Below are 27,979 nucleotides of genomic sequence, written 5' to 3' on the forward strand. Positions count from 1 at the left end.
GCGGGAAAAGCAGGCGAGATCAAGAGCCAGCATCTGGGCTGGAGACATCCTGGAAGGCTTCCTGAAGGAGGTGCATCCATGCTGACCCTGTAAGAAGGTCCATACCTGGGTGGGTAGAGAGGTGCAGGGGTCTGTGCCAGGGGAGAAAGGAGGACGGGCACAGAGGTGGGCAGGCATGCGCATGGTGGTGAGTAGGTGGGGTTGACCATTTATGCATTTAATCATTTAACAGACTTCTCACAGAGTATGTCAGCATACACGATAGCATCTCAGCTGGACCGCTGCACACAGTGGTGCTCGCCTGTGTCACTGGCAAGTACGGCCCACCCGTGAGATGCAGAGAGCAGTGGTTCATAGAGACAGGACAGGCCAAGGCCAACCCTGCCCCAACCTGAAAACCAGCCCTCGCTGTACCCCGTTCTTGCCTAGCCCTTAACCCCAACCCTAACCCCAACTCCAACAATAGCTGGTCCTGTGCTTAACCCTAACCCTACTCCACTCCTAACCCTAACCCTGACCCTAACCCTGAGTGGCGTGCTCACTGTGGGCACACTGAACTCATTTCATCTTTACTCCAGCCCTGGAAGCCCACATCATCAACCCATGTCACAGATGGGGACACTGAGGCCCCGAGAGGCTGAGCCCGGGAGCACACAGCTGGTACACTGCAGAGCCACGATGCAGACAGACGGGCTTCAGGAGCGTGGCCGTACCCTGTGGAGTCCTCCCGGCTCTGCAGGGCTCGGGGACACTGCGTCAGGAGGAGGGTCTGGCGGGGCCAGGCTCTCTGCTCTGCGGGAGGTTCCGTGGCAGGGAAGCGTCCTATGCTGACGGCAGCTGTCGCCAGTACTTTCTCGGCTACTTGGGGGTGAGAACCTCCAGGCAGGCTCCCCAAGCGTGTGGGGACCCCGCCAGTTCGGAGAATCAGGAGCGTTCGTGGAGTGGGGGAGAGGGTGGGTGAGGCTCCGGGGCGAGGCGAGGGCGGCCAGCAGCCCTGGTGTCTGCCAGGCGGCGGAGGGATTGACTGAGGCCTGCTCCATGTGGCCTAGCACTTGCCGTGGCTTCTGAGCCTGAGAGGATGCCCCCTTCCCCTCGGCGGGGGGTCTTCAGCAGAGAAACAGGATTCCTCTCCCCGGTAAATAAATGCAGGATCAATTTCTCTTAAATAGAGTCGATTTCTTCCGAGAGGCTGCAGCTCGGGCGAGGGTGCCCAGTGCTGAGCCCGGCTGCCTCCTGGGACCCCTCCTCTTGCTCAGGCTGTTGCTCTAGAAAGAGCCAAGGGGTCAACGGGCTTGTGACTTTGTTGGCTGTCGTGCATTCACCCCACAGTGGGTGCATCATTGACACCCCCACCAGCAGCGTGTCCAGGGATCCCAGAAAGAGGCTCCTTGCAAGTGAGTTCCGTTCCTGCCCACCCTGCCTGCAGCCCTTCTCCGTCCTGGTCCAGGCTTTATCCCCTGATCGCATCCTTCTGAGTACGGGCAGAGTGACACCAGGCCCACTTGTCGGGTGGGAGGTCTGCATCCCTAAGGTGTGGCCCCCTGAGAACAGCCCCTCCTGCCGAGTCCTGAGTCCCCCCCAGGACAGATGAGGCCTCCAGGGCTCAGAGAGGCCAAGGGACACGGTGACATGAGGCACGTCTAAGACGCAAGGCGGGGGGCTGCCTACGGGCTTCACCAGAGGGAAGCCCGCAAGTGGCCATCTCATGATGCGCTCCGGCCAGGCCAAGGCCGCCATCCCCAGCATCCTCCAGGAGGGACGTCCAGCACCAACTCCCGGGGGAGGGAGGTTGTCCCAATGTCCCTCACCTTCTCTCACCCCAAGCCCGCACGGAGAAACCACGTCCATCCTAGGGCAAGGTCATGGGCCCCGTTACATTTAACTAGGCGTGTCCAGTTCCCTGTGGCCGAGGGGAGCGTCCCTGAGAACGGGCAGTGCTGGGCCTCTCACACTCTCGAAGGAGACACTGCCGGCTTCACGATTCGCTGTGAATCTTTGGGGGATTTTTATTTTCAGTCAACAAAATCGAACCGATCCCCTCCAGGGTTCCTGATAATCAGGCCCTCCCCCGGGACAGCACTTCACACTTTCTAAGTCCTTTGACACCCACTCTCCAACGTGCCGTCACCTTTCAGTGAGGTTACAGTGGATGGAGCTGGGGCTTTTGTGCCCACTTTTTTAGGTGAGTAAACTGAGACTCAAGGGAACAGAGAATTTGCTCGAGCAGCGGGGCATGACCAGCCGTGGGGCAGGAGACACAAGCCGAGACCTTCTGCAACCTGAGGGATGCCCTGCTGGGGCCCGGCAGGAGCCCCCCGGCCTCCCCGTGCATCTCAGTTTCTCTGGATCAGGATGTGAGATGCCGTGGTTAGATCGGGAGGCACAGCCAGGAGGTGCCTTCTCACCGCTCGGTGGAGAAAGCATCCTTCTGTGTGGGTGTGCTCCACAGTCTCCCCTCGTCTCGTCTGTGAAGGTCCCCGACTGTGGGTGCCTCCCACCTGTCTGTATATGAATGTGTGTTTGCAGACAGCAAAACACGTGCCGACGCCTTGGCAGAGCTCCTCTGAGCATCCTGGAAGCCTATGTGCAGAGGGAGTGTCATCATCTACAGTGGGTGCCCGTGGGTGCTGGGGCCCTGGCTGCCTCCTCTCTGTGGATCCTCATTCCTGGCATGTTGAGAGATTAGACTGTTTGTTGAATGAATACTCAAAGTCACCATGAAGCTTCTTATTCTCTCTCTCTTTTTTTACCTCCCTTTTCTCTGTCTAACACTTGATTCCTGGTTTGTTTTACTCATTCCCACATCCAAGGCTCACCATGTACAAGCTGTATGACCTTGGGGCCGTTGTGTTATCTCCCTGATCCTCAGTCTGTTCATCTGTGTAATGGGGACAGTTGGTGTCTGTAAAGTGTGGAGTGGGTGGTGTGTAAGCATTTGCTGTTATCACTGTATCACTGAAGGTTTTGGTGAAAGGCCCCTGGCCTGCCTCCCAGCTGCAGCATCTCTCCTGTGGGGTCAGTGCATCGTGGTGCAGAGAGAGCGTTGGTTCCTGGAGGTGTCTTGTGGGGCACAGTATTGAAGTTCTCTCGGCTTTAGCATCTCTATCTGTCAGGTGGGGTAACAATAGGAGCTGCCTCTTAGGGTTCCTGGACATATAAAGAACGCTGGTGTCATAAACCACGCGACCCAGAGCCCAGCACGGCAGTCTCCAGGCTGACGTTGGTGAGTGTTGGCCGTGAGCGTGTGGGTCACTTCTCGGTTGCAGCTAAGTCCTTCATCCTTGTCCTCAGAGAGGGAGCTGGCTATCATCCCCTCGTTGTGGATCAGGAAGCTGAGGGGCATCGAGCTTGGAGGGTCTGACCCCAAAGCAGAGGGGTCCTTCCCGCTGCCAACTGCAGAGTCAGGGGTGCCGGCTGGGGCTCCCCCAGGGTGACCCCTCCCAGGTGGCTCCTTGTCCCAGCTCCGGGCAAGCTGGACCCCGGGACCCTGGCCTTGGAGCCCAGACTCTCATTCAGCTTAGTGGGCAGGGTGGCACCCGGAGACCGATTCCGTCCCCTGCACGAAGAACGGACGATGCGTCCTCTTGATGGAAGAGGGTGTCTTGTGAATGGCTGGCAGAGCAGGGCGGGGCCTGCCCAGGGCACTTACCTCTGCCTGGCTTCGTGGCCTTAATCGTTGTTCTTTGGGGCGAGGCCACCTGCATTTCTTTCAACACGTGGTGGCGTGCTCACTGTACAGCGCTGGGACCTAAAACAGGACACAATTTCCTCCCCAAAGGGCTTGCTGTCTAGTGGTGGAAACAGACTCTGCCAGCTGCACTGGGGTGCAGGAAGTGCAGGGTCTGAGGGAGTATGGTGGGGGCACCGAACCCAGGGGAGGGCTCTGGGAGACCTCCTGGAGGTGGTGTCAGCTGGACTGAGATCTGAAGGTTGAGTAGGAATTAGCCAAGGACTTAGGGGTGAGGGGCAGGGAAGAGGGTCCCGAAATGAGGAAGAGCTTGTGCGAAGGCCCAGAGTGGCCAGAGCTCACACCAGCGGGGGGTGGGCATGAGTGAGACCCTCGCCCGGAAGGGAGTGGGCCTGCCCAGTCATTGTCCACAGCGGCAGAACTAGGACATGCAGGCAGAAGTTACTGGAGGACAGAGCTCAGCCCCCGGAAGGACCCGAGCGCCGCTTTAGCAGATGAGCTCCCTGTCTCTCGAGGTGTGCGAGCAGAGCCCAGATGGCAGGTGCTTGATGAGGATATTGGGCTGAGGATTCCATCCTGGACGGGGCCAGATTAAACAGACGTTGAGGTTTCTTCCGGCTGTCACACTCTGGCTCCTCGAAATCCCCTCTGGGAGCAGCGAGACTATAAAATATAAATCAATAGGTTAAAAATATACTTGTCTCCTGTGCGTTCGGGCCCTGTCATTCTGCCTGCCTGCCTTCCTCCATCATCAGAGGATTCCGGCTTGACTCGGGTGGCCTGAGAGCCTTGCAGGAGAAAATCGCTTTGTTCCCGAGCGAGGCGAGGCCATCACGCCTCCACTGATGAGGTCTCGAGTTTTTATAATCGTCGCTGCCTCTAAAATGCACCCCATCTCGTCTCGGTTGACATCCCGCCCCATATCTTCCCTGCTTTAATTGCCAGGGTGAGAAAGATCGGCCAAACTGTGTCTGCAGCAGCCGCGCCCTCGAGGACCTGGAGGAGAGGTTCTGCTGGCATGAAGGAACCAAATTTAGGGATGGCCAGTGTGGTGACCCCAAATTAACCAGGCTAATGGCTCTGAAGGGGGCGTTCCCATTTTACCTCCCAGGGTTCCCATGGCAACGGGAGCATTAGGAGCCGCTAACAGGGCCTGGCAGTGAGTGAAATGGAGTTTGATGTACACGGAAGCACCGTGGCTGGTGGAGTCGTTGGGGGTGAGGCTCTTTTTCCCTCCGGGCTGGCGAATCTCTGTTTCCTTTTGTTGTTGTTCATACGTTTGTTTTGAAGAACTTTTGGGGGCTCTTAAACACGTTTATTTTCATTTTTGTAGACAGTTGCTTTTTCTGCCAGACATGCAAGGAAACAGCTCTGCAAAGTGGGGCCCGCCGCGTGCAGAGAATAGTTTAACAACAAAAAAAAGCGCGTGCGCCGTCGTTGACTTATGGACCACCTCTAGCTGGCCCAGCTGTTCTCGAGCATCTTTCCAACCCACTGTCATTGGCTCTGCCATCAGCCGCCCCTCTGAGGAAAGCAATGGCAGCACGTACTTGTGGGGTCTGCTCTTGTCTTGGGGGCGGCCTGAGCAGAGGCTTCTCATTGGGCTGTTCTCAAAGGCGCCATTGGAGACAAAGCAAAGCGCCATCTTTGGAAGCCTTGCTGATGGAGTCTGTACTCACCCCGGGACCACCGCCTCACTGTGCCTTTGACCACAGTTTGAGATTGTCCAGGGCTGAGTCTGAATTGTCCCCGCTGCATGGCAGCTGCTGGGTGGACCTCACAGGATTGGGACGTTCCCAAAGTCAGTCTGAAGAGTAGAAGCGAGTTTTCAGAACAGAACAAGCCCCATCTCTGGATTCTGGTGCGAGGTGGCTGGAGCCTCCCGGGGTGCCAACCGGGAGAGGCCCTGGGCCCTGATACTTGGGAGACCCTGAATCCTGGGGGCCGGGCGTGTGTCCTTATATTCCTCTTCGAGCACCTTGAAACCCACTGACTTCTGCCTCTTTCTTCCTATTGCCATCACAGGTGATCTTGATCCTGACGAAGTATTACCACGCAGACATGGGGAAGGTTCTGGAAAGTTCTCTGTGGCGGTAAGTCAGCCCGAGGGTGGGCTTTTCTCCTCACACACCTGCGCGTCTCCCAGGTCTGAGGCTGAGATCCAGATGCCAGCTGGAGCAGCCCCTGCAAGTTGGTGAACTTTTTTTGGCTGAAAAATGCACCCAGGAGAAGCTGAAAGCACATTAAGAGTTTCCTCGGTGGGTGCGGGCGGTGCCAGAGGGCTGACAGCGATGGGAAAGCATCTTGGCTTTCTTTTCCTTTTTCTTTTCTTTTCTTTCTGTTTTCCCCCCTCCCGCTTCTCTTTCCCGGAGGGAGGAAGAGGGTTTGCGTGTGAATTCAGGTCAGTGCACAATTTCCCTTGGCCTGTGCTCTGCGCTTCAGACGCAGCTCCGGTGCACCCGGTGCGCCGACCGCTCTCATTGTTCAGCCTTTCTCTTTCTTCCTGGCCCAGCCGCAGAGCTTGGAAATAACCAGCCGCAGACGACGGGAATCTCTCTTTATACGGGAAATGTGAACTCAGCCCAAGGACGCTAGCCAGCCACTTTGATGTTTTAAGTGAGGTGGGCGAGAAGGAGGGCTTGAGAAATCCTCTCGGTTATTGTCGTTCGGTATTTCCATCTGCTCACCCCGGAAGGGAAAGAGGGAAAGGTCCCAGCGTCTTGGGCTGGGGGCCCGAGATTTGCTCAGGCAAGGATTGTTTCCTCCAAGCCCCACTTGCCACTCCACGTTTTCTGGGCGTTGAACCATTTTGATTTCTAAGTTATGTTTCTCAAGTAATAATTAATTCATTTTTCTATTTGAAATCCATAAGAAACTCCGAGACCTGCTGATCAGGACTCCCAATCTGTGGGCAACCACCTTGAGTTGATTTATTTTTGGCTTTGCTTTTGGTGACAGGGCTTGAGGTTCCCTCTCTTGGTTCTTGTTGAGGGATTTCCGCCATGCTTGGGAGGCTGTGGACATGGCGTCTTCAGCTGGGTCCTTTCTTTGCTGTGTAAGGAAGAGTGTTGCCTTGCGGTCAGCCAGCTTGGTCACCATGGTGCTAATGACACCAGGGTTGGGGACGGAGCCCCTCATGCCGCCCTGGGTTTTTCTTACCCCTCCGACAAAAGCACCTGTCCCAGCCAGCCCCTCTTAGCTGTGGATTTGCCTCCCAGTTCCTTCCAGCCTGATTTCTAGTTCCTTCCAGTCTCAGGAGAAGGGGTCAGCCACAGGCCATATCCCTACAAAGGGAACTGAGGCTCTCGGCCAGGACTCCCCCATGACTGTGTCTTGGTAGACGGTAAGCTCGTGCCTTGAAGCAGGTCTTCCACCAAGGAGGCTAGGAGGGTTGCTCTCAAAAATGCCACTCCAGGCTTGGAGAAGGCCATTCGTAGTTCGGGGCGAAAGTGGAAAATGGCGTGAGTGTTGCAGTCCAGGGAAATGTCCTCAGCTGCTCCCTGAGGATTTACGTTCTGGGTCTCACGGTGAGGAAGGGCCAGCCCATGGGGGACACCCCCTCTTGCTGGGTGGCTGGTCCAAGGATGGGTCCCCTTGGCTACAAAGTGGACGGAGGCACCTGTGTTCTCTTCCTCTAAGCAGACATCCTCAGCCACCTCGCTTGCCCCAACCCCTGAGTGTCAGGTGAGCCCCAAAGGGCCAGCCATCCTGGGTAGCACTCGCTGACCTGTCCAGAATGCCAGCCTTCCTCCATTCCCCACAGTGTCTCCACGTAGCTGGAGAGGAGGACATGAGGATCTTTATATACGAAGGACCTGGTCTAGTCTTGCTTACAGGGACACAGTGGAGGGTGTAGTTAAAATTTGCTGGGGGTCCTCGTCGGGGTGGGGATGGGATTGGGGTGGGACTGACCTGGGCCAGCCCCATGGCCGGGGATGAGCACTCCTTGTGGGCGGGCTCCAGACTCAGAATTCCTCAGAAGCAGGGGGAGAAGCCCAGAGGCCAAACCGCCTACTTCAGAGCTGCTGTGAGGGGGCTCCTTCTCCCCAGAGCCTCAGGCTCCTTCTCTGAAAGGTGGGGACAACGTCCCCTGGAGAGGGAGGTTGTGAGGACCCTATGGTTTGCCATGTGAACAGTGCACGGTCTAAAGTTTTGTTTTTCTTGAAAGCAAATCCACAGATTTTAATTTTCTACTCTCTCATCACTGTCTCTGTGTCCAGACGTTTTCTCTCTGTTATCAAAAATGCCTGCAGATCTTTAGTCATTTCCAGAAAGCTCACCCCACCCCACGCGGGGCACGATTACTGCCTTTGTTCATCGCCTCTTCATGATGTGGACGTGTTTCTGTCCTTGGACGGTGTCTCGCCGTGCATCCTGCCTCTCGCATACCCCGCGCTCCCAGGTCTCTGTGTTGCGCCGGGGTCTGCATCATCATTTTTTTATGGCTGTGTGCTAGCCCCCAAGTTGATTCATTCTCATACTTAGACGTGATGCCACTAAAAAATTTAGGCATGTAGTTTTCCTCTCCATTTTGTTCCCTGGGCTGAGTCTTGGGGGGGGTCGCGTTCCTGAGCCCGGGAGCGTGAGTGGATTTATGGCTGCGGGGCTGCTGTGCCAGGTTCTCTCTCGGGAGGAGTATAAGCCCCACCTGGGCCCACGCCCTGCGGCCTGGCCGGCCGGCTTTCCATCTTACAGCTTTCCCACAGCTTCCTAATCTCAGGGCCCAGAAGGACGGGGGTGTCCTTGTCATCTGCATCCTGTTGGTTCCTAGTGAGAGGGAGCAGTTTCCGTGTTTAATTACTCATCACGTTTTCTCTTGAGAGCATTTTGTCCTCTCTGTTTGGGGAGTGGCGTGACTGTTGTTTAGAAGCCATTGGTCTTTTGTTGGGATGCCACCCACCTCCGCCTGCCGCGTAAGGCGCACGTGGGCGGGAGGGTGGCAGTGCCCGCCTGGAGAACATGGGTTAAATGGGGTTATTAAACATGCACACTGAACGTGCACTGAACCTCCCAAGAATTCTCCTGTGTAATCGCAATAAATACATTTTTAATGACAAGTATAGTATTTACATTCTGGAAATAGCTCTCTGAAATCTAAGCAGAATGCATTTTTAATTGTGCTGCATTTCATGAGCCACACGTTCTCGGCATCTCCCTCCCAGCTTTGAGGATGCGACCCTCTGACCGTTTCTTCTGGGTCAGGGGTGTTCTCTGCTCGGCCTCTGGGACCCTTGGAATTAGTGAGAGAGGCGGTGGAGAGGGGATGAGCCCCTTCCCGCTGGGAAAATCCCTCATTGGCATCAGGGGTTGGAAGTGCATGGAGCAGGTCCTGCACCCACCGCCCCTCCCGGAGCCTCCCGGGACCAGTAGGAACCAGAAGAGCAACTCACTCAGACCGCCCACCCTGCCCTTGCCTGCACGTCCAGTCTGTGCCAGTGTCCTGGGGCTGCTCGAACAAATGACCGCAGGCTACGGGCTTGTAACAACAGGAGTTGATTCTCTCGTGGTCCTGGAGGCTGGGAGTCTGAAATCAAGGTGTGGGCCGGGCTGCACTCCCTCTGAGGGTTCCAGGGCAGCATCCTCCTGCCTCTTCCAGCTTCTGGTGGTGGGGGGACATTCCCTGTGGCCGCATCGCTTCAGTCTCTGTCTCCACCTTCCCATGGCCTTCTCCTGTGTGTCTGTCCTCTGTTTGCTCCTTATAAGGATGCGTATCACTGGACTCAGGGCCCACCTGGGCAATCCAGGATGGTCTCTAACTTAATTACATCCACCAAGACCCCTTTCCACATAGGGTCACGCTCACGGTCTCTGGGGGTCAGAACATAGGCAGATCTTTTTGTCATCGCCATTCAGCTCACTGCCCAGTCCCTTAGCAAACTCTGCTGATGATACCACCCGGATCCGATTTCCTAACGGCTCTCGAGTCTGTTCCTGTCTCCCCATGCCCCCAGCCGGGCTCCCTGTCTGCCTCCCCATCCTTGGTCCTCAGTGGGGCCCCAGCAGCCTTTCCCAGCTCACCCCCCGCAGCCCCGTGCTCCTCTCCCAAGCCTCACTCCTTACAAGGCTCCGGGGACTGGAGACACCCACGCCTGCATTTCGTCCCGCTCTCTCTTCCTCGCTAGCTCCTCGTGGCTGACACCCGTGATCTTGAGCCTCCTGTCCAAGCCCAGGTGGGGGGAGTTCAGTGGGCAAAGCCAGGAGCTGCTGTGACAAGTCAGAAGAACGCGGGCGCTGGTGGCGTCTCTGAACAGTTCATGTGCAATTTGTGTCTGCTCCATGGTAGAGCCGTAACGATTTTAAGGCAAAGATAAATAGTGTTTGAAATGCGAAAATTAAGAACGAAATGATCTGTAAATGTCCCCTCTGCTTCCACCTCTGTCTTGCAGGAGGATGTCACTGGGTTCTTCCCTGGTCCAGGACACTCACTGCCAGGTGCTGGGGAAATCCAGACAGATCCAGTGACCCACAGGAGCCCAGGGGTTCTCAGGATGCCAGACTTTCAGTCTGAAATCCGGCACCAACTCTTTTTCCATTATCGCCCCAGCCCCTCCGGCCTTTTTAGACCTTGTTTTCCTAAGAGCTGCTCTGCCCATAATTGTATTTCTAAGTTCTGTATGTGGCATGTGCTTCATAGATAAAGCTTAAGATTTTTCACGCCCCTCAAGAACCAATTTTCACCCCCTTGAGGGCAATCTTGTCCCCAGTTGAAGATCCATATCTTTAAGAAGGGCCTCTCCCACCCACAGGTGCCTGTGAATCACGGGGGTCTGGTGACAATTCAGATGCTGCTCCCCAGGTCTGGGGCAGGTCTAAGACCCCGCATTTTTAACAAGGTCCAGGTGACGCTGCTGTTGCTGGTCCGGGGAGCACGCTTTGAGTGGGACTGAACGACGCCTGACGTCTGTGTCCCACCCCAGAGCCTCGCGTCCACTGGTCTGGGAGACAGCCGGGACACAGCTTCACGAGCTGCAGGGTGCTGCCAGCCGGCCGGGGCTGGGGTCCTGAGATGGGGTCCCATTTGATGTCTCCACAGCTGGATCCCAAATGGCCAGTGAGGCTCGGCTGCCTCATAAATGCTCTAAAAATGGTGAAAGCAAGCCATGGAGGGTTGAGCAGCCTGCACGCGTAGATGGCAGTGTCCTCAGCGGGAGGCAGCGAGAGTCTCTTGGCGAGCTCTTACAAACCGCGGCGGCTGGGGCTGCCTCGGAAGACGTGGGCTCAGTGTGGGATTTCTCCCAAGGCCCGTGGCGAGAGCAGCCGGTGAGGAGGGCTGAGTCAGAGCACTGTCTCAGACTTCCCTGGGGTCCAGTCCCCTGGCTGGCATTTCTGACAGGCTCCCCGGTGCTGCCCAGCTGCTGGTCCAGGGACCACACTGTGAGAGCCAGGAGTTGGGCTGGTTAGCAGTGAGGCTTCCCAGGGCACTTGGAATAACATCCAAGCCACACCCCCTGCAAAGAGGCTGTACCCTCTGGCTCCTACCCCGCCCCCATCCCAGCTCCTGCCACTTCCCGCCTCCTCTCCAGCCACACCGACCTGCTGGCTGAACCTTGGCCGTGCCCAGCTCTGTCCATGTGGGGCTGGGCCTGTGTGTCTGCCCTCCTGGAGTGCCCGTGGCCTTGACCTCAGGTTCTGGTTCCGTGGGGATGTTCGGTCTCAGCATAGACCTCTTTTCCTCAAAGAGGCCACTCCACCACTCAGTGCAAAGTGACCCCGTGGCGTTCTTGACCGCACCTCTGGTTGAGCGTGGGAGTTCTTGCGTGTGGTTTCCCCTGCACCCAGGACACACTCTGATTGAGGACGGGGATCTGTCAGGTCTGCCACGATGATCGCTCCTGCCTGGAACCCAGCACAGATCTGGCACAGGAGGTGGTGTTGGGCCCTGGATGGACGGATGGATAGACAGATGGACATACAGATGGGCAGATAGATGCACAGATGGACACATGACAGATGGATTGATGGATGGATGGATGGATGGAAGTATGGCGGTGTGCTTCTTGGGAAACTCCGCTGAGATCTGACCCTTTCCATCTATGGAGCCATCCTGGGGGATGTGTGGAGGCCAGGAGCATGGAGGTGGCTGTGATGCTGTCAGAACAGGAGGGTCTGGGAGCGTTCTGAGCCGGAGAGAAAGCTGACCTTAGTCCACTTTTCCATGCCCTGCCTCTCTCTGCCGTGATGCAGTCCCTGGGACTGTCTGCGACCCCACACTGAGCATGACTGTCAGGCAAAACAGATTTGAAGTGGCAGCCTCAGTCCCACAGCCCAGTCGGCGCTGTGCCTGTACCACCTCTGAACCAGGACGGCATGAAAGCCACACCAGCCCCACCGTTCCATCCGCACATATGACCTCGGGCAGGACCTTCAGCCAGGGCAACCTCGGAGTATTGGGGGTGGGGTGGGTCACAGGTTTCCCTCAGAGTGTCTGGGGGGATCCCATCCCTTCTGTTGGGGTTGGGGTGGGGTCTCTGCTTTGATCATGACATCTTCAACACATACAGGAAGTACAGAATGTAGTCGATGCCTAGGTACCCGGATGTCCGAGACAAGCTAGGGCTCACCGGATAATCCAAGCACCTCCTCCCTTCCCGCCCTTTTGCGGTCATGTTGGGGTCGTTTGATCAGTTTGGGCCAGTGGATGGTGAGCAGGGATAATGTGAGTTAAGCCACTGGAATTTAGGGCTTCGGCTGTCACCACAGCAGAGCCTAGTCTAGCCCAACACGGCTCTCCAGCTGCCACAGCTTCTGGACAAGCCCAGCTCTCTCCCGACTCCCATCCTCCCCACCCCAGCTGTCACTACCCAGCAGTAAGCACCCCAAGTATGCCTGATATGTTAAGTACACATGTGTGTCTATCTACAATCAGTATTTTCTGGTGTTTAGCGTGTTTTAAACATTGATGCAAATGGCACCAGGCTGCCTTTGGGAACTGGATTCATCCTCCCACTTTGCTTTGCTCGTTTATCCACAGAGCGCACGGAAGCTGCTGGATTCACGCATTCTCCTGCTGCGGGAGCGCCAGGGTCTGTATCCCCCAGATTTGGCTGTTCGCGTCAGGGCTGCAGGAGCATCCGCACCTGTGTCTCCAGCTTCCTCTTTCTCTCCCTATCGCCAGTGTCTCTCGAGTGACTCGTGCTCCAGATCTTTGGCGTCATCAGACTTTCCATGTCTGCAGCCAAGTGGACGTGAGCGTGTAGCTCAGTGCTGTTTTCTTTTGCATTTTCATGATTCCTCACAAGACTGAACATACTTTCCTTTGTTTATTGACCGTTCAGCTCTTCTCTTGCTGGAATTTCCCCATTCATATCTTGTGCTCGTCTTTCTCTGTTGGGTTGGTTAGCTATCTCTTAAACCCTGCCTCTCCATCGTGAAGAGCTTGTCCTCTCTAGGACCCTTCATTTGAAGACACATGTCCTCCAGATGGGTCTCGAGCTCCTACCACATGCCATTCATTCTTTCCCAGCACCTTCTAAGAATGGTTCTTCCTAAGAATGTTTTTTATGCCTCAAAGTGTGATTCTTAGAAGAGTATTTCTGTAGGAAGGTGTATCAGTCAGCCATTGTGACAATAATGCCGTGTAACAGCCACCCCCAAACTCGATGGCATACACAACACCCTGGTTCTCACCCCTCTGCTCGGCTGTGGTTTGGTGGCCCTGGGATGGGCTGGGCTGGGCAGCTGCACTTCAGGCTGTAGGGTGGTGGCCTGGGTCTGCTCCATGTGTGTTTGTTCTGGGGCCCAGACCCCACGGGGCAGAGCCCACCAGGACGCGTTCTTCTCATGCACAACAGCAGAGCTCCAGAGCCAAGCCCAACCACACAAGCACGTTTAGGGCTTCTGCTCACTTTGCACCTGCTAGAATTCCGTCCGCCAAAGCAAGGCACACGGTGGAGCCCGACACCAGTGGGGTTGGGGGTAGAGTCGGGGGGGTTGGGGGAGGGGGTGAACGTTTGCTGAATGACAGTTGAATGGATCACAGCTGGTCATAGGTGTTTCCAGAAAATGCATGTTTTGGAGTCATGTAAGTTTGGTAAACATACTGAGACTGAGAAAACCGATCAGGTTTCTTTGCAGAAGGACTTACTGGGGCCCTAACACACCAGCGCACATCGCTCCTCTCCGGGAGAAGCTTGTGTGCGTTCTCCATCTTGGCTGAGGCCATCATCTTTCATGTTTATTTTATTTAAATTTTACTTCATTTTAAATTTTGATTTAATTTTTGTTTGCTTAATTTAATTTTATTTATAACTTCTTTCTTTTTTAAAAAGAAGCCCCTAAGCTAACAATGGTTGCCAATCTTTTTTTTTTCTCCTGCTTTTTCTCCCCCAATCCCCCCAGACATAGTTGTATACTATTTAGTTGTAGGTCCTTCTAGTTGTGGCATGTGGGATGCCGCCTCAGCGTGGCCTGCTGAATGGTGTCGTCTGCGCCCGGGATCCGTACTGGCGAAACCTTGGGCCGCCAAACCAGAGCGCGAGAACTTAACCACTCAGCCACCAGGCTGGCCCCTATTTATAACTTTTAATATTGAAGTATGTTTATTTTTGTTCCACTGAGCATTTCCTGGGATTGGTTCTCCATGCAACAAACTTTGGGAAACTCTCTTTTGTACACTTTGTATTCCAGCGGAGCTGGCATTTGAGATTTTCAGATTGCTTCTGTTTGCCTATGATGTTGCTGGGTTCTCCACCACTCTATTTAACATCAGATTTGGGTCTATGTTGCTATCGTGTCTCCCTCTCTCTCCACTTTTTAATATGTGGAATTTCAGTGTTGTGTGCTGCAAATGTGGCGTGTGAGGAATTTGAGCCATCAGACCAAGGCCATGCACAGCCCCTCTGGACATTCACTAATGTAAAGAAGCATCAAGTCCTTCTCCATGGAGGCGATGACCACACAGGTGGGGATGTCCGAACAGCTCAACCGTCCTGAGGGTGAGACGGACAGAGCCCAGCCGTGTGCAGAGCGTTTCATGAGCCAAGGGGCAGCCCCAGTGGGTGCATCACAGCGTGCCCCTCAGTGGCCCGAACGTCAGGACCAACAGAGGACTGTTGTGCTAATAGGGGTCTTATAGCTGGAAAATGCCGAGGGCTCACAGCCGCACTTCCCAGATGGAAATGGAAGAGACGACATGCTTTGCCCTCTGGCGGCCCAGCAAGAGCGGGGACTTGAGAGAGAAAGTCCCCGACCGTCATGAGCTTTTCCCGTAGGCTGTTGCAGGCGCTGGGGCTCCTCTGTGGGCCAGGCTGCTGCGTGGTCCGTGCACCACAGATCTGGGTTTCAGTTCTGGCTTGGTAACTTCCCTGCTCCGTGACCTCCCAGGCCTCGTCCGCGCAACGAGCCTGAGCACACACCTCGCAGGTTGTTGTGAAGATGACAACAGACGATGCCTGTAAAACGCTCGGCGCTTAGTAGGTGTCAGAGGTCCGCTTCCACTTCCTTCCTCAGCCCATTACCTTAAAGCGTCCGGCTGGCTTCTCCCCAGCCGCCGCCTCCCTCCACGGCCAGCCTCACTCTGTGTTTGCTTTAACATCGCATGGAGATCTGAGTTTGATTTAAACAAGACTTGGAGCAGACGGGGATCGAGAGAGGCGCTGACTTAAAAGCTTCCGGGGTTTGAGTCTATCCAATAAATAATTCAATTTGAAGCAACAGTTTGACGGGGTCAGGCTCTGAGGCCTTGAGGGGCCTGGGAAACGCTGGGGGATGAGATCTGGGCTGCTGGGAGGTCACAGGCAGTTTGAGGACATCTCTCAGTGTCCCCAGCCCCCAAGCCTCTTCTCCCTCCATCTTGACTCCAATACCTGCCCTTCCTCAGGTCCTGGCTCCCTCTGTCCCGTGCTCCAAGGACCGCTTCCTGTCGCTGCAGCGACTTTCTTCTCTGCCCACTCACCTTCCTCCCTTTCCCCCTTCCCTTTCCCCTTCCCGTCTTCCCTCAGTCTCTCCCACTCATCCATCCACCCATCCACCTCCTAGCTATCCACTCATCCATCCATCCATCTACCCATCCATCCATTCCCTATCCACCCATTCATCAGCTATCATCCATCCATTATCCATTTATTCATCCATCCACCTATCCATCCATCCACCATCCATCCCCTAGCCACCCATTCGTCATTCGTCATCCATCCATCCATCCATCATCCATCCATCCATCCACCTATCCATCTATCCGCTCATCCATCCATCCATCCATCCCCCATCCATCCATCCCCCAGCCACCCATTCATCATTCATCATCCATCCATCCATCATCCATCATCCATCCATCTATCCACCTATGCATCCATCCATCTGAGCTCCATCCATCCATCTAGGCTCTGGGTTTGAGTAAACTATGATAAATGACCCCCAAGTCTCGGAGTTTAGTAAGAGGTACAGATAAGCAAATGACCTATGATGATGGCACGTAATCCACACTGTGATGGGGCTGAGAGAACCAGGGAAGCACTAGCCAGCCCCTCTCTGGTGAGCAGAGGAAGTGGTAGTCAGGGAAGACTTTCTGGAAGAAGATCCAGCCCTGGTCCTCCGGCATCACAGAGTCCCTCTCTTCCAGGGCATCTCTCCCTACCCAGTACCTTTTGTGTTGCTATGGCTACAGTGGCTTCTCTGATGTGCTCGTCTTCACCACCCCCAGCATCCGTCCCACAAAGCTTTGTCAAATCCATGTGCAGAGATACCAAGAACCCTTCTGTAACCCAAGGCTGCATTGCAGAAGCACAGCTGCTGACCTTGGCAGGTGGTGGGCGCATCCTGGCTTCACCGTCCTCGTCAGGCCACGGTCCTGGCTTCCTGTGTGGGACACCCCCCCAGGGAGCAAAGTCCCACCTCCACTCACACACGTGCTGTGTGCCGCCTGTGGTTCCCTGCATCCTGCTCCTCCGACCCCATTGCTGCAGGCCGGAAAGTCCACCCCGAGGCTCTGGAGGAGTTCTCAGGTAGAAACTGACCCGAGCAGAGAGTCCTCGGGCTCCTGGCTCTTCCAAACAGCCCTGGCGGCTTCCGCCCTGAGCGGAGCGTTTGTTCTGAATTCAGCTTCTGCCTGTTTGCAGGGGGATCTGGTTTCTCTCGCAGAGATGATGCCGGCCCAGCCCACGCAGGCAACCCTGGGCATTCTGACAGCACGGCTTCCCATCCATATCATCATCTCAGATGCTTTTTTGAGAAATGGGAGACAGATGCCCAGTGGGGAGGGCAGCCTGTGAATTTAGAGGTGATGGTCTGATGCTCAGGCCTGCATTTAGCTGAGAACCAAATTGTTGGTTCTTCGGACACTACAGTTCTGCCCCGACCCCGCCATTGGCAGGGGATCCCCTTGTGGGCCTCTGTACCCCCCGGTCCTCGGCAGCAGTCCCCAAAACAGGAAGACGTAAAGCGCATTAACCCTTTTTAGAGATGTTCTTGATAAGGGCATTGCTAAACTCCTCTCCAGAAAATTCTCCCTAAAACACACCTTCTTTTTAAAAACTGTATTACATGAGGGGGCTGGCCCCGTGGCCGAGTGGTTAAGTTCTCGGCGCTGCGCTGCAGGCGGCCCAGTGTTTCGTTGGTTCGAATCCTGGGTGCGGACATGGCACTGCTCATCAAACCATGCTGAGGCAGCGTCCCACATGCCACAACTAGAAGGACCCACAACGAAGGATATACAACTATGTATCGGGGGCTTTGGGGAGAAAAAGGAAAAAAATAAAATCTTTAAAACAAAACAAAACAAAAAAACTATATTACATGAGTATCATAGAAATTTTGGAAACTATGAAATAAATGAGGTGTAAAAGCACCCCCCCATGCTAACCCACCTTATGAGATCACCACTGTTAGTGTTCGGGAGGAATATTCTCACCAGTCTTTTTATGATGCAAATAAATACATGTTTTATAAATACTGGATCCCAATTTAATATTATGTGTTCAACATTTTCCTATGCGCCCAAGTATTTTCAAACCACTATTTTCAGCGGCCGCCTCATGCGCTCTCGCTGGAGGAGGTGTTATTTATTTAACCCAGTCCTTGTTTCAGACATCCGTGTCATTTTCGGTTTTCGCTGATGTGAAGGAAGCCGTGCTGAACGGCCTTGTATGTACGTTGCCCCCTCTCTGATCGTTTTCTCAGGATACATTCTGGAGCACAGACCTTTTCTCTTGTGCATCAGCTTCCCGGGCATCTAGATCTCGAGGTGTGTGGAGGGTTTGTCTCTGAGCCTGTCACTGATGGTGCTGGGGAGCGGGGAAGTTACAGAGCCACTCAGGCAAGAGGAAAGGAGATAAATGCGAGGAGATCCACCTCCTCTCCTGGTGCGAGTCACCTGCAGCTAAGGGAGAGACTGCGGCTGCAGGATGGGGGTGCACCCGCTGTTGTATGAATCCCGGGAGTGGATGGAGGCCTCCGCCATTGACCACCCCCAGCCCGTCGTTTACAGTGGCTTCCAGAGGTCCTGCCATGTGTCAGGCGTGCTCCAGACATCAGAGATTCAGAATGAACAGAACCCGGGCACTTGCCATTCCCGATTGTGCCAACCTGTGGGAGAAGAGAGAATCTAAGACGGCGCCCTACGATGTGTGCGCTGTGAGGCACGGCTGAGCCGCTGAGGGTGTGGTGCCCTGGCCTACCCCAGGGCATGCTGGGACAGGGTCCTGTAAGAGGAACCTTGGAAATGGGTTCTGAAGGATGAATAGAAGTTCACCAGGCTGAGAAGAGCAGGTGGAGCAAGGGAAGGCAATCTAGGCAATGGGAGCAGTGGGGCAGTGGTACAGAGGCCGGGAAATGCCCAGGGTTGGGAGAAGCCCATCGTCAGCAGTCAGGCTGGGACACAGGGTGCGTTCATTTTCTCTGGCTGCTGAAACAATTCACCACAAACTTAGTGGCTTAAGACAACACGAAATTATTAGCGCTTCGTTCTGGAGGGCGGAAGTCTGTTGTGGGTCCCACAGGCTAAGTCAAGGTGTGGACAGGCCGGGTTCCTTTCCTGAGACTCTGGGCAAGTTCTGCTCCTGGCCTTTTCCAGGTTCGGGAGCCGCCTGCTTTCCTTGGCTCGTGGCCCCTCCTCCGTCTTCAAGGCCAGCAGTGTTGCTTCTCCTGCCTCTTCTTTTGTCTTCCGTCTCTTTCTCTGACCACAGTTTGGAAAAGCTCCCCCTTTTAAGGACCCTTGAGGTTAAACTGGGTTCGTTCAGATAATCCAGGATAATATTCCATGTCACAGTTCTTAACTTGCTCACATCAGCCAAGTCCCCTTTTCCCGTAGGTGACACATGAACAAGCCCCGGGCTTTGGGATGTGGCCACGTTTGTGGGTCCGCTATTCTGTTGACCATGCAGAGCCTGAAGGCTTCCAGAGATGGTGGCCTTTAGTTTGTTGCCGTGTCTTTGGTCAATTGAAGGCCTGACCGGGGTGCCAAGATCGAACACGAGATGTTAAGACACTTTTTCAGATAGTCGAATTCCGTAAGCGTTTCTTGAGACGCCTCTTTGTGCTGACACTTTGCCAGGTCTTAGGATTGGCCATGAATGAGATGCCAACCTTGTCAGAGAGGAAGAGACTGATGGGGACCCACATCTGGTGCTGAGGAACCCAAAGGAGAGGGAAATTGGGCATTTCAGGGGAGGTGATGTCTGAACTGGGCTTTGAAGGATGAATAGGAGTTTTCCAGGCAGACAAGCAGGGAAAAGCATTCTAGACGGAGGAAACATTATGTGCAGAAGCACAGATGCATGAACCAGCTGGTGTGGGAGGAATCCTGAGAAGCTTGGAGTGGCTAAAATGTGAGGTGGACAGAGGATGGTGGGAGAGTGCTGGTGAGTCCAGCCGGAGTTGGACCAAGGAGGCTTTGTGTGTCAGCCCAGGAGGATCGAACTCTGTCCTATAGGCCGTGGGGAGCTATGCTTGGGTTTATGGATCAAGCAAGCACATGGCTGAGCGTGCGGAGGGAACAGTGAGGACGCAATCCCAGGGTGTTGGGAGGCACAATTTAGGCCAACGGGCAAAGCGGAGCGTGGAGGGGGGAAGAGCTACCCACAGGCTGCTTGGCGGCCTCGTTCCTCCTCGCCCCCAGGATCCACTGAGAGCAGAGTCCCATCCCCTGTGGCTCCTGGGAGGGGCTGAGTCTGGGGGACCCCAAATGTTACATTCTCCCCGATTCATGTCCTGTGCCCCTCCCGTCTTCCCTGCCGCCTCGGAAGACTCGAGCTGGGTCTCCTGCCCTTCGCGGTCAGGTCCCACTCCACCCTGGAGACTGGCGGCATTTTAATACAGCTCCCCGCGTGGGAGACGCACGGGAAAGCTGTCTTTGTTTTCTATCGGGTAATAAACCTCGCCTGAGTGTGCTTTGAAGCATGGAGCCATAAACCTGTTTACGGGGCCAGCAGCACCCAGGAGGCACCACGACTGAGCGCCACCGAGGGTCCCCGCGGCTGGTCGTCAGCCGGTGCGGTCCCCTGAGCCCCGGTTCCTCGCTGCAGAAGTGGGCTGCGGCCGGGATGCCGTCTTCTCTTGGTGAAGTTCGCTAGGCACAGGGGACCAAGACGCGTAGCTGTTTTTATTGTGCTATGAATGTTATTTTGGGGTAAAAACTATGGTTTGTTATATTTGGGAGAATTATAGGCACCTACTCTGGGTGTCCCAGCTCTGCCATTTATTTTATTTATTTATTTTTTGGTGAGGAAGATTGGCCCTGAGGTAATGTCCATGCCCATCTTCCTCTATTTTATGTGGGATGCCACCACTGCATGGCTTGACAAGTGGTACTAGGTCCGCACCGGGGATATGAACCTGTGAACCCCAGGCCGCCAAAGCGCACGAACTTAGCCACTAGGCCACCAGGCCGATGACCCCTAGCTCTGCTATTTATGGGTGACCTGAGGGAAGTCCCTCGCTGTTTCTGAGCCCGTTTGCCCTCCTGAGAAGGGGCCTGTTCCTCCCAGAGCTCTGCAGAGGAGGGGCAACAGGACTGGGGGGCGCTGTGCGAGGAGCCTGCTCTTCTCGGGTGTGACCTCCGTCACTGCTCCTGACCTCTGCTCCCTGTGGTCCCTGCCCTCAGGCCACTCCCAGTCCTGGAGGACTCAGAGAACACTGGCCCTTGCAGTTCAGTGGGAGTGAGCGGGAGCAGACCCCGGAGCCAGCCTTGGGGCAGAGGCGCCAGTGGAGAAGGGCCCTGGGGAAGGATGGGGGCTCGGGGGCTCTGGGGCTCGGTGCATCTGCAGCTGAGAGCACAGGCACGTCGGAATAAGTGAGTAGGGGGTTGGAAGGACCCCGGAGAAGCTGAGCTTAGGGCAGTTTCACATAGTCAGACATGTATGAAGCACGTACTGGGTGCTCTGCGGGCGCCATCAGCGGAAGCCCTTACCCCTCTGAGACATTGTCGCTCCTCCCTTCCGTCCTTCAGCAAGTTTCCCTGAGCACTGGGCCATCCCAGCTTCCCTCCTAGACCTGGGGATTCAGCGTCGAAGGAGAGAGACCCGGCCGCTGCTCCCTGGGGCTGACGTTCTAGCGGAGCGATGCCAGCATGGTGACAGGGGGGCTGTCCCTCGTGGGGGGAGTGCCTGGGAGTGCCCCGAGGGAGCAGAGCTGGACTAGGGTTAGCCTGGCTGCCCGGGACCTCAGAGTGGACCCCAGTGAGTGGAAGATTTCAGACAGAACGGGACCCGTGCAAAGTCCTGGGGGGCGGGGGGGAGGCTGAGACACAGAGTGTGCTGGACGTTGAGTGCGCGGCGGGGCGCAGAGGCCAGCAGGGGCTGGGATCTGGGACTCCACCCAGGGATGACCTTTCTGCGGTGGAGTCTCTCATGGGGACTGGTGGCCGTGGACACCGCGCGTATCGGAGACTGTGTGAGCCTTGTTGGGGAGGAGGTGCAGGGCCCAGGTGCCAGAGAAAGAGAGGCCTCTGAGGCCACGCGTGAGCATCTGTGGGAGGGTGCAGGGGGGTCAGAGTCACGTGGTCCTGGGGCCTCTTCTCAGACCCCGTCTGTCATCTGTTGTACCCCACCACCCAAACAGAGCTGAAGTGGGTCTGCGGCCCGAGCCACCCGCCCACCAGGGGAGGGGCTGGCTCCCGGCATGCCTTTAGCATCACTGCTGTCAGCCTCGCTCTCCTCCTGGACAGGGAGCGTCAGGCCGGTTCCAGTTCCCTTGAGCTTGGGGGCCCTACCTCTGCTCTGCCCCTTCCCTGGCTCGCGCGGTATTCAAGATCCTGCCGGGCCCCATGCAGGCTGTTGGCTGAAGGCGTGTGGGGGGCGCTGGGGCCCTGTGCCACCTTGTCACGTGTTTCCCAAGAGATCGCCTGTTCTCACAGCTACTCCATCACTTTCTCTCTTTTCCTGAAGACAGCACAAGAAGGGGCTGAGAGCGCCGGCCTTCAGACTGGAGATGAGTTCCAGTCCTGGTTCTGTCTCTTTAGCTGTGTGGCCTCAGGGCAGTCATTTCCCCTCTCTGAGCCCAGGTTACCCCATCTGTAAAATGGGGATAGTAGTATGGCCTGGGTTGTTGGGTCCAGTGAGGTGATGGGTGGAACATGCAACCCAGCGCCTGGCTCACAGGAGCATCAGGAGGCGTGGGCTGTGACATCATCGTCATCCCTCTACAGCAGCGTCGTTGCCCTTGGTGACGCGGAGTGGCGGGGGTGGACCACCGAATCGGGCCTGCGTCCTCTGTGCAGCGAATGTGGTCTCCACAGCATCTCTCCGCACTGGACACTGGAGACAGCCGAGTGACTCTGCCACAGTCCCGGCCCTCGAGGGGTCCGGAGGCTCTGTCACCATCTCCTGTCCCCACCTGGATGATGGTCGGTGCTGCCCTCGTCTCTCTCCTGGGTGACGTGCCAGGCTCCAATTAGTCAGAGGTCAGCTTAACGCCACCTCCTCAGAGCCACCATCCCTGACTGCCCACCTCAGGTAGCCCTTCCCGCTGGACGCCACACTACCGGCTATCAGCTCTTTGCTGCATTTATCATCATCTCTCAGGATTTAAATGCATTCTTTGTAATGATGCTACTTTGGTGAAATTTTCGTTTCTAAACATTAGTATAGTTTTCTAAGATATGACTTGTCTGTCCACGCCGTTAGGCCACAGGCTCAAGGGAGCAGCATCCTTGCCTGTGTGGTTCGTTCTTGTGTCCCAGTGCCTAGAACAGTGCCTGGCACACAGTAGGTCTTCTTGTGGGGTTGAAAGCGGAGAGACTGGAGGTTTTGTCGGGCTGGCCTGTGAGCCGCTCTGGGGGGCAGGTCTGCTTCCTGCCTGGGACGAGCACCCCGCTCACCCGGCACCCGGCGTGACTTCCGGCAGAGTCGGTGCTCAGGGAGGCCCAGGCTGCCTGGTGGGCATCTCAGGGGGTGTAAGACTTTCTTCAGCTCCCTGGATTCTGGAGCTTTAGGAACAGTGGTGTGCTGGTAAATGTTTAACAAGCAGCACGCCAGGAAAAAGCCCTGCTTTGTAGTGCTTGCCAGCGTCTGTGGTGTAAACCCTCCCACTGTGGCCAATTTCAAGCCCCCACCATGAGAGCGGGGAGGAGCTGTGCCCCATCAGCTCCAGCCAGCTGAGGTGAGCTGGTGCCTGCTGCCGCCCGCACACCATTGTTTAGGAAGATTCCAGAGTCCTCCAGCCTCCTAGGAGTTTGCAGGTCTACGAACAGCGGCTGGGAGGATGCTGCTGGCCCAGCAGAGCAGACGGCACGTTGCCGGCTTTTCCCAGGAACCTTGGCTCTCGGTAGCCCTGGCTCCCCCGTTTCTCCTGGTTGGGTGTGAGGAGGAGGTCGTGGGGGCAGACTGGGCCTCTGGTTCCTCTGAACATGGGGTAATAATTGCATCTCTTTTCCAAAAACCCTTTGACAGCGAGAGTGCCAAGGATGAGTTGGGGTTGGAGAGCTCCCTGCCTTCAGGACATCCGGGACATCCAGGCCTGTGCGCCATGCGACCCCGGGATGTCCCTTTGCCTCTCGGCCTCGCTGTCTTTGTCTGCCCAGTGTGGATGCTAGCTCTGCCTCTTGGCTGTAAAATCCTCGTCTACACAGCCCTCTGAACTAAGTGGGGAGACAGAGGCCCGGAAAGGCCTATCGCTCCCACCTCCTGGAGGCATGGATACTCTCCCAGGAGAGCTGTCCGGGGCGCTGTTTCCCCATGGGGAGTGTGGCATCAGCAGGAGGGTGGAACAGACCCGCCGTCCCCTGACCTTGGCCCCGTTTGTGGGCTGGCTTAGGGCCTGGCTGCTGGGGGATACGTGGGCAGGTGAAGTTGAGACCCGTGGGGCGGGATTCCCAGGGCTGCCGTGACCCTCTCCTGCCTCCTTCCTTCATTCACATGCCAGAGTGTCAGATTCTTCTAAACTAAAACCGCCTGGAGTCCACACGGTGATGCAAGAGCCTTGCATTTTCAATTTTTCCCCATGCCCCCCATCCCTGTCCCTCGGTGGCTGTGGAGTGGCCGTTGGCTGCGGAGTCCCGCAGGACTGGCCTGAGTGGCCTCAGCTTCTCTCCATCTCCATCAGCATCGGTGACATTTAAACCAGACAGCCTGTGGGAGGCGCCTCTCTCCCTTTCAGCTGTGCGTCTTTCCTACTCTCATCCCTCCCTGGGGCAAGGTCCACCTGAGAAACTGGTCTGGGAGTGGGGACACTCTCTCTTACTTTGTGCCACTCCCATTGCCCTGAATAGATGGCTCCCTGATCCGTAACTCCTCCCGATCGGGAGCCTGGCTCCACAGGGATTCCGGCCCCTTCCTGGGCTTGGGGAGGAATCAGAAAGAAACACCCTAGGCTTCTGAGGCATGAAATGGTCGCCACGACCTGGCCTGGGCCCGCAGCGGTCCAGCAGGGACTCAAGCCATAGAGGTCCTGCTGGTGGCCCGTGGGCCAGGCCCCATCTCAGGCCTGTTTGGATTGGCCAGAAGAGGACTTTAAAACAGTGTCACTGAGCTGTCAGCATTCAGGAATCTCTCGATCTCCCATGAGCTGCCGGGGGTCCTGACCTCTGGAGGAATGGAAGGGAGGGGGGGCCGTGGTCCGCATTCTCCCGGGGCCACCACGCTGCCCCCTAGAAAGGGCCTGGGTTTGACCATTGTCCACGACCCCTGGGCCCTGGGGCTGTTTGTGCTGTGTCCCTATCTAGTCCACCCTCTTCCCGTTACAGAAGGGAAACTGAGGCACGGACAGGGGGTGGTCCAGCCCTGTAGGGTCAGGCCCGGCGCCTAGGCCTCCAGAGGGGGAGCCCCTTGGCCCTTTCCCCATGGCCTCGGGAACAGAGACTTTTGTGGTTTCAGTCTCCACAGCTTGTCAGTCGTCTCGTCTTCTCCCCGAGGGAGAATCTCGCTGCGGCCTCTGCCGGGTGCAGACCCAGTACGGACGGTTGAGGGCCAGGGCATGTGCGAATCTTAGCGACAACCCTCTGGGTTGAGGTCTGCTGTTCCCGAGACGTCTTTTCCCACATTTGCAAGCAAACAGCTCGCTCCTGAGGCTGGCTGGTGGCCCTGAGCCGGGTGGAGAGCCCGGATGGCTGCGCTGGCCTGACTGGCCAGGGGTCGCATCTAGCTCCTGAAGGGAACTTCGCAGCACACACCGCTTCCCCGAGGGGAGCTTGTGTTTGCAAAGTGCCATGATGCCACTTTCTGGAGGGAAAACTCGGAAATACTTCATCAGCGAAGGCAAGATTCCTCGTGTCTCCTTTTTCACTCTCTCCTCTTTCTCTCCCTCCCTCCATTACCCCGCTCCTCCTTCCCTCTAGCCCCCACCCCGTGTCTCTCAGATTCTCCCAGTCAGCTCAGAATTTAGATTTGACTCAGCAGGCAGGCGATGATGGGACGATCCAGGACAGGCCGCCTGTGGTCACCTGACCAACAGTCTCTTTCAGGCCAATCTGGTGACCTCAGGCCATGTGGGCGGTGGGCCTGGGCCGGTTTCCAGTGTTCTCCGAGCTGCAGGAGGCCGCAGAGGGTCGGTTCAGGGAGGAGGCTGGCATCAGCTTGAAGGGCTGACAAATGTTGGGCAGCGTGGGTGTGCCAGCCCCGGGGGCTCGGACGCGGTGACCTCACTAACCTTCCCACAGATCCCGTAGGAGGGGGCCTGTTATCCACACTATACTCACAGGGCAACTGGGGCTCAGAGTTGTTCACTAACTTGCCCAAGGGCACACAGCTATGAGTGGCAAAGCCAGGCTGGGACGTGCCCTTCCTCAGGACCTGCGCTCTCTCTGCTCTGCTGCGTGCCTCCCAAGAGTCGCTGTCTGCTCCAGAAATGTCCCATCATGCCGAATCAGGCCCAGCCCCCAATGACAGTGGGGACACAATGAATCTGGGGGGTTTCAGAGCAACAGGGCAATGCGGGCAGCCTTCCTGGGGCGGGCCGTGGAAGCTGGGCATCTGGACAAGGAAGGTCTCCGTGGTGACAGGAGCTGGGGAGGTGGGGCCATTCCTGGGCCCAGCGTGATCCGTGTAATGAGCCTCTGATACTGGCTGCCTCCAGCATGGCCTCCCCAGCTAGAGCCTGGCTTTGGAGAGTTCTAGATGTCCTGAGGACAATTCCAGCACAGTCCAAGTCTCGAGGGGAGTGTTACGGGTGACCATATCGTGTAGGGTGTATGAGGCTCTACTGAGGGGCCTCTTGCTCAGGCCTGAGTGATCGAATGGGGCTGTGCTTCTCCCCATCCCTTGCGTTGGAGCCAGACCCTAAATGCAATCTAGCTTGGGCTGGGGGCCTGAACCCCACAGCAGGGTTCCCTCTCTGGGCCACAGAGGTTTGGCACGTCCATGAGTGTGCTGGGCTGGGTGTCTCTAACGTCCCGTCCTCACCAGGGTTTGAGGATCCGTAAGTGAGTGAAGCAGAAAGAAGGTGACGTGAGGCGGGGTCCTGGCCTCCTGCCCACTCTGCCCACCCCGCCCCCCGAGCTCCTGTGGGGGCCGGTTGGGCCAGAGCACCCTAGTTGGGAAGGTGGGGGTGGGCAGGAGCTGGATTGCGCCCACGATTCAGGGACTGGGCGATGCTGCCTTTGACAGCTGACCATCGTGGGCGGTACAGATGCTGGCAGAGAGGGACAAGCGTTCACTCACGGAGGGTCTGCTTGGAGGGCTGTTTGGGGAGGAAAGCTGTGCACAGCAGGCCCAGGCCAGGTGTGACTGTGGGTCCCCAGGATGCAGCCCATCCGGCCATGGCTCCACCCAGGCCTGGAGGGTGCGCTCGCCTGCACAGCATCCCTGAGGAGGCAGGAGACACTAGCAGAACCCATTCGCTTCATTCACTGGGGGATGGAGTGGCCGTATTTTATACCTAGGAGGCCCAGCGTGGCTTGGACTTCTCACAAACATCTGACCCCGTGGAGACGTCCAGCCTGGATGGTCCTGCCCTCGAAGGGCAGACCAGAGGGAGGTTTAGGCTGAAGATGACGTCACACAGAGCCGGTGTCCACTAATTCATCTGATAAACACTCGCAGAGCCCCGTTCTAAGCGGGCTCTGTCCCAGGAGATGGGAAGACAGTGAGGACCTGCCCTCCTGGAGTTCACAGTACACCAGAGGGGACAGACCACAAACGAGATAAACAGGTGACATCAAGAGAGTGTCCCACAGTGCCAGCGGCTAATGGAGAGACAGAGAAGCCAGGAGCAGGGGTGGAGGTGTCGGGCGGGGACCAAACCTGACCTGACCTCCCTGGGAGGGACGTGGGGGCAAAGTTCTGCAGGGAGGAGCGAGCCTCCGAGAGGACTGGGTGGCGGCAATGGAGACAGACTGGGGAAGAGGAGCGGGGCAGGACCCCAGTGAGTGCCTACTGCACTAGTCCGAGTGAGCCAGGGGCTGGTTTCTAAGTGCTTCCACTCCAGGAGTTGTTTTTGGGGTTGCTGGGGCCATTTCACAGGTGTGGAGACTGAGGCTGAAACAGAATGTGAGGGCTTGCCCGTTTCATCACGCCTGCCTTGGCAGGGTTGGGATTGGCCTGGCCCTGACTTGGGGCTTTGCACAAAGCCGTCTGTGCAGATGTGAGGGTGTGCACAAAGCGATGTGCCAGCCGTCCACCAAGGCCTAGAGGTCTGGGGAAGATGGTGACGTGATGAGCATCCGCGGGAGCGAGCGTGCGCTTCCCTGATGCCCTCTGTTCCCTGGTGGAGACCTCGGCGGGCGGGGCCCCCGCGGCTGGGCCTCCCAGCCCCCGCAGGGTCTCCCACGGCTTCAGCATCAGCAGTCAGCTAATTTTCCCACCCTCCAGTTTTCTAATCCAAAAGGAATTTGATGAGGGAGATGATAAGAAAAACAGCAGCTGAGAGCAGTGGAGCCACCCGGGGAAAGTCAACCGGCCAGGTCCGACCGCAAAGTCTCAGCGTCTT

At 56.5% G+C, this 27,979-nt stretch overlaps 1 protein-coding gene across 2 annotated transcripts in view; it reads left to right on the top strand.

The window, feature by feature from the left end:
- SORCS2 (sortilin related VPS10 domain containing receptor 2) overlaps positions 1-27,979 on the top strand; it is a 485,786-nt gene that overhangs the window by 181,679 nt on the left and 276,128 nt on the right. For both annotated transcript variants that reach the window (XM_070613348.1, XM_070613347.1), the window contains exon 2: positions 5,714-5,781. In XM_070613348.1, the coding sequence (XP_070469449.1) occupies positions 5,714-5,781 (68 nt within the window). The remainder of the gene's footprint in view (positions 1-5,713; positions 5,782-27,979) is intronic.

This window comes from Equus przewalskii, chromosome 3, assembly GCF_037783145.1.
Source record: "Equus przewalskii isolate Varuska chromosome 3, EquPr2, whole genome shotgun sequence".
Taxonomy (NCBI): Eukaryota; Metazoa; Chordata; class Mammalia; order Perissodactyla; family Equidae; genus Equus; species Equus przewalskii.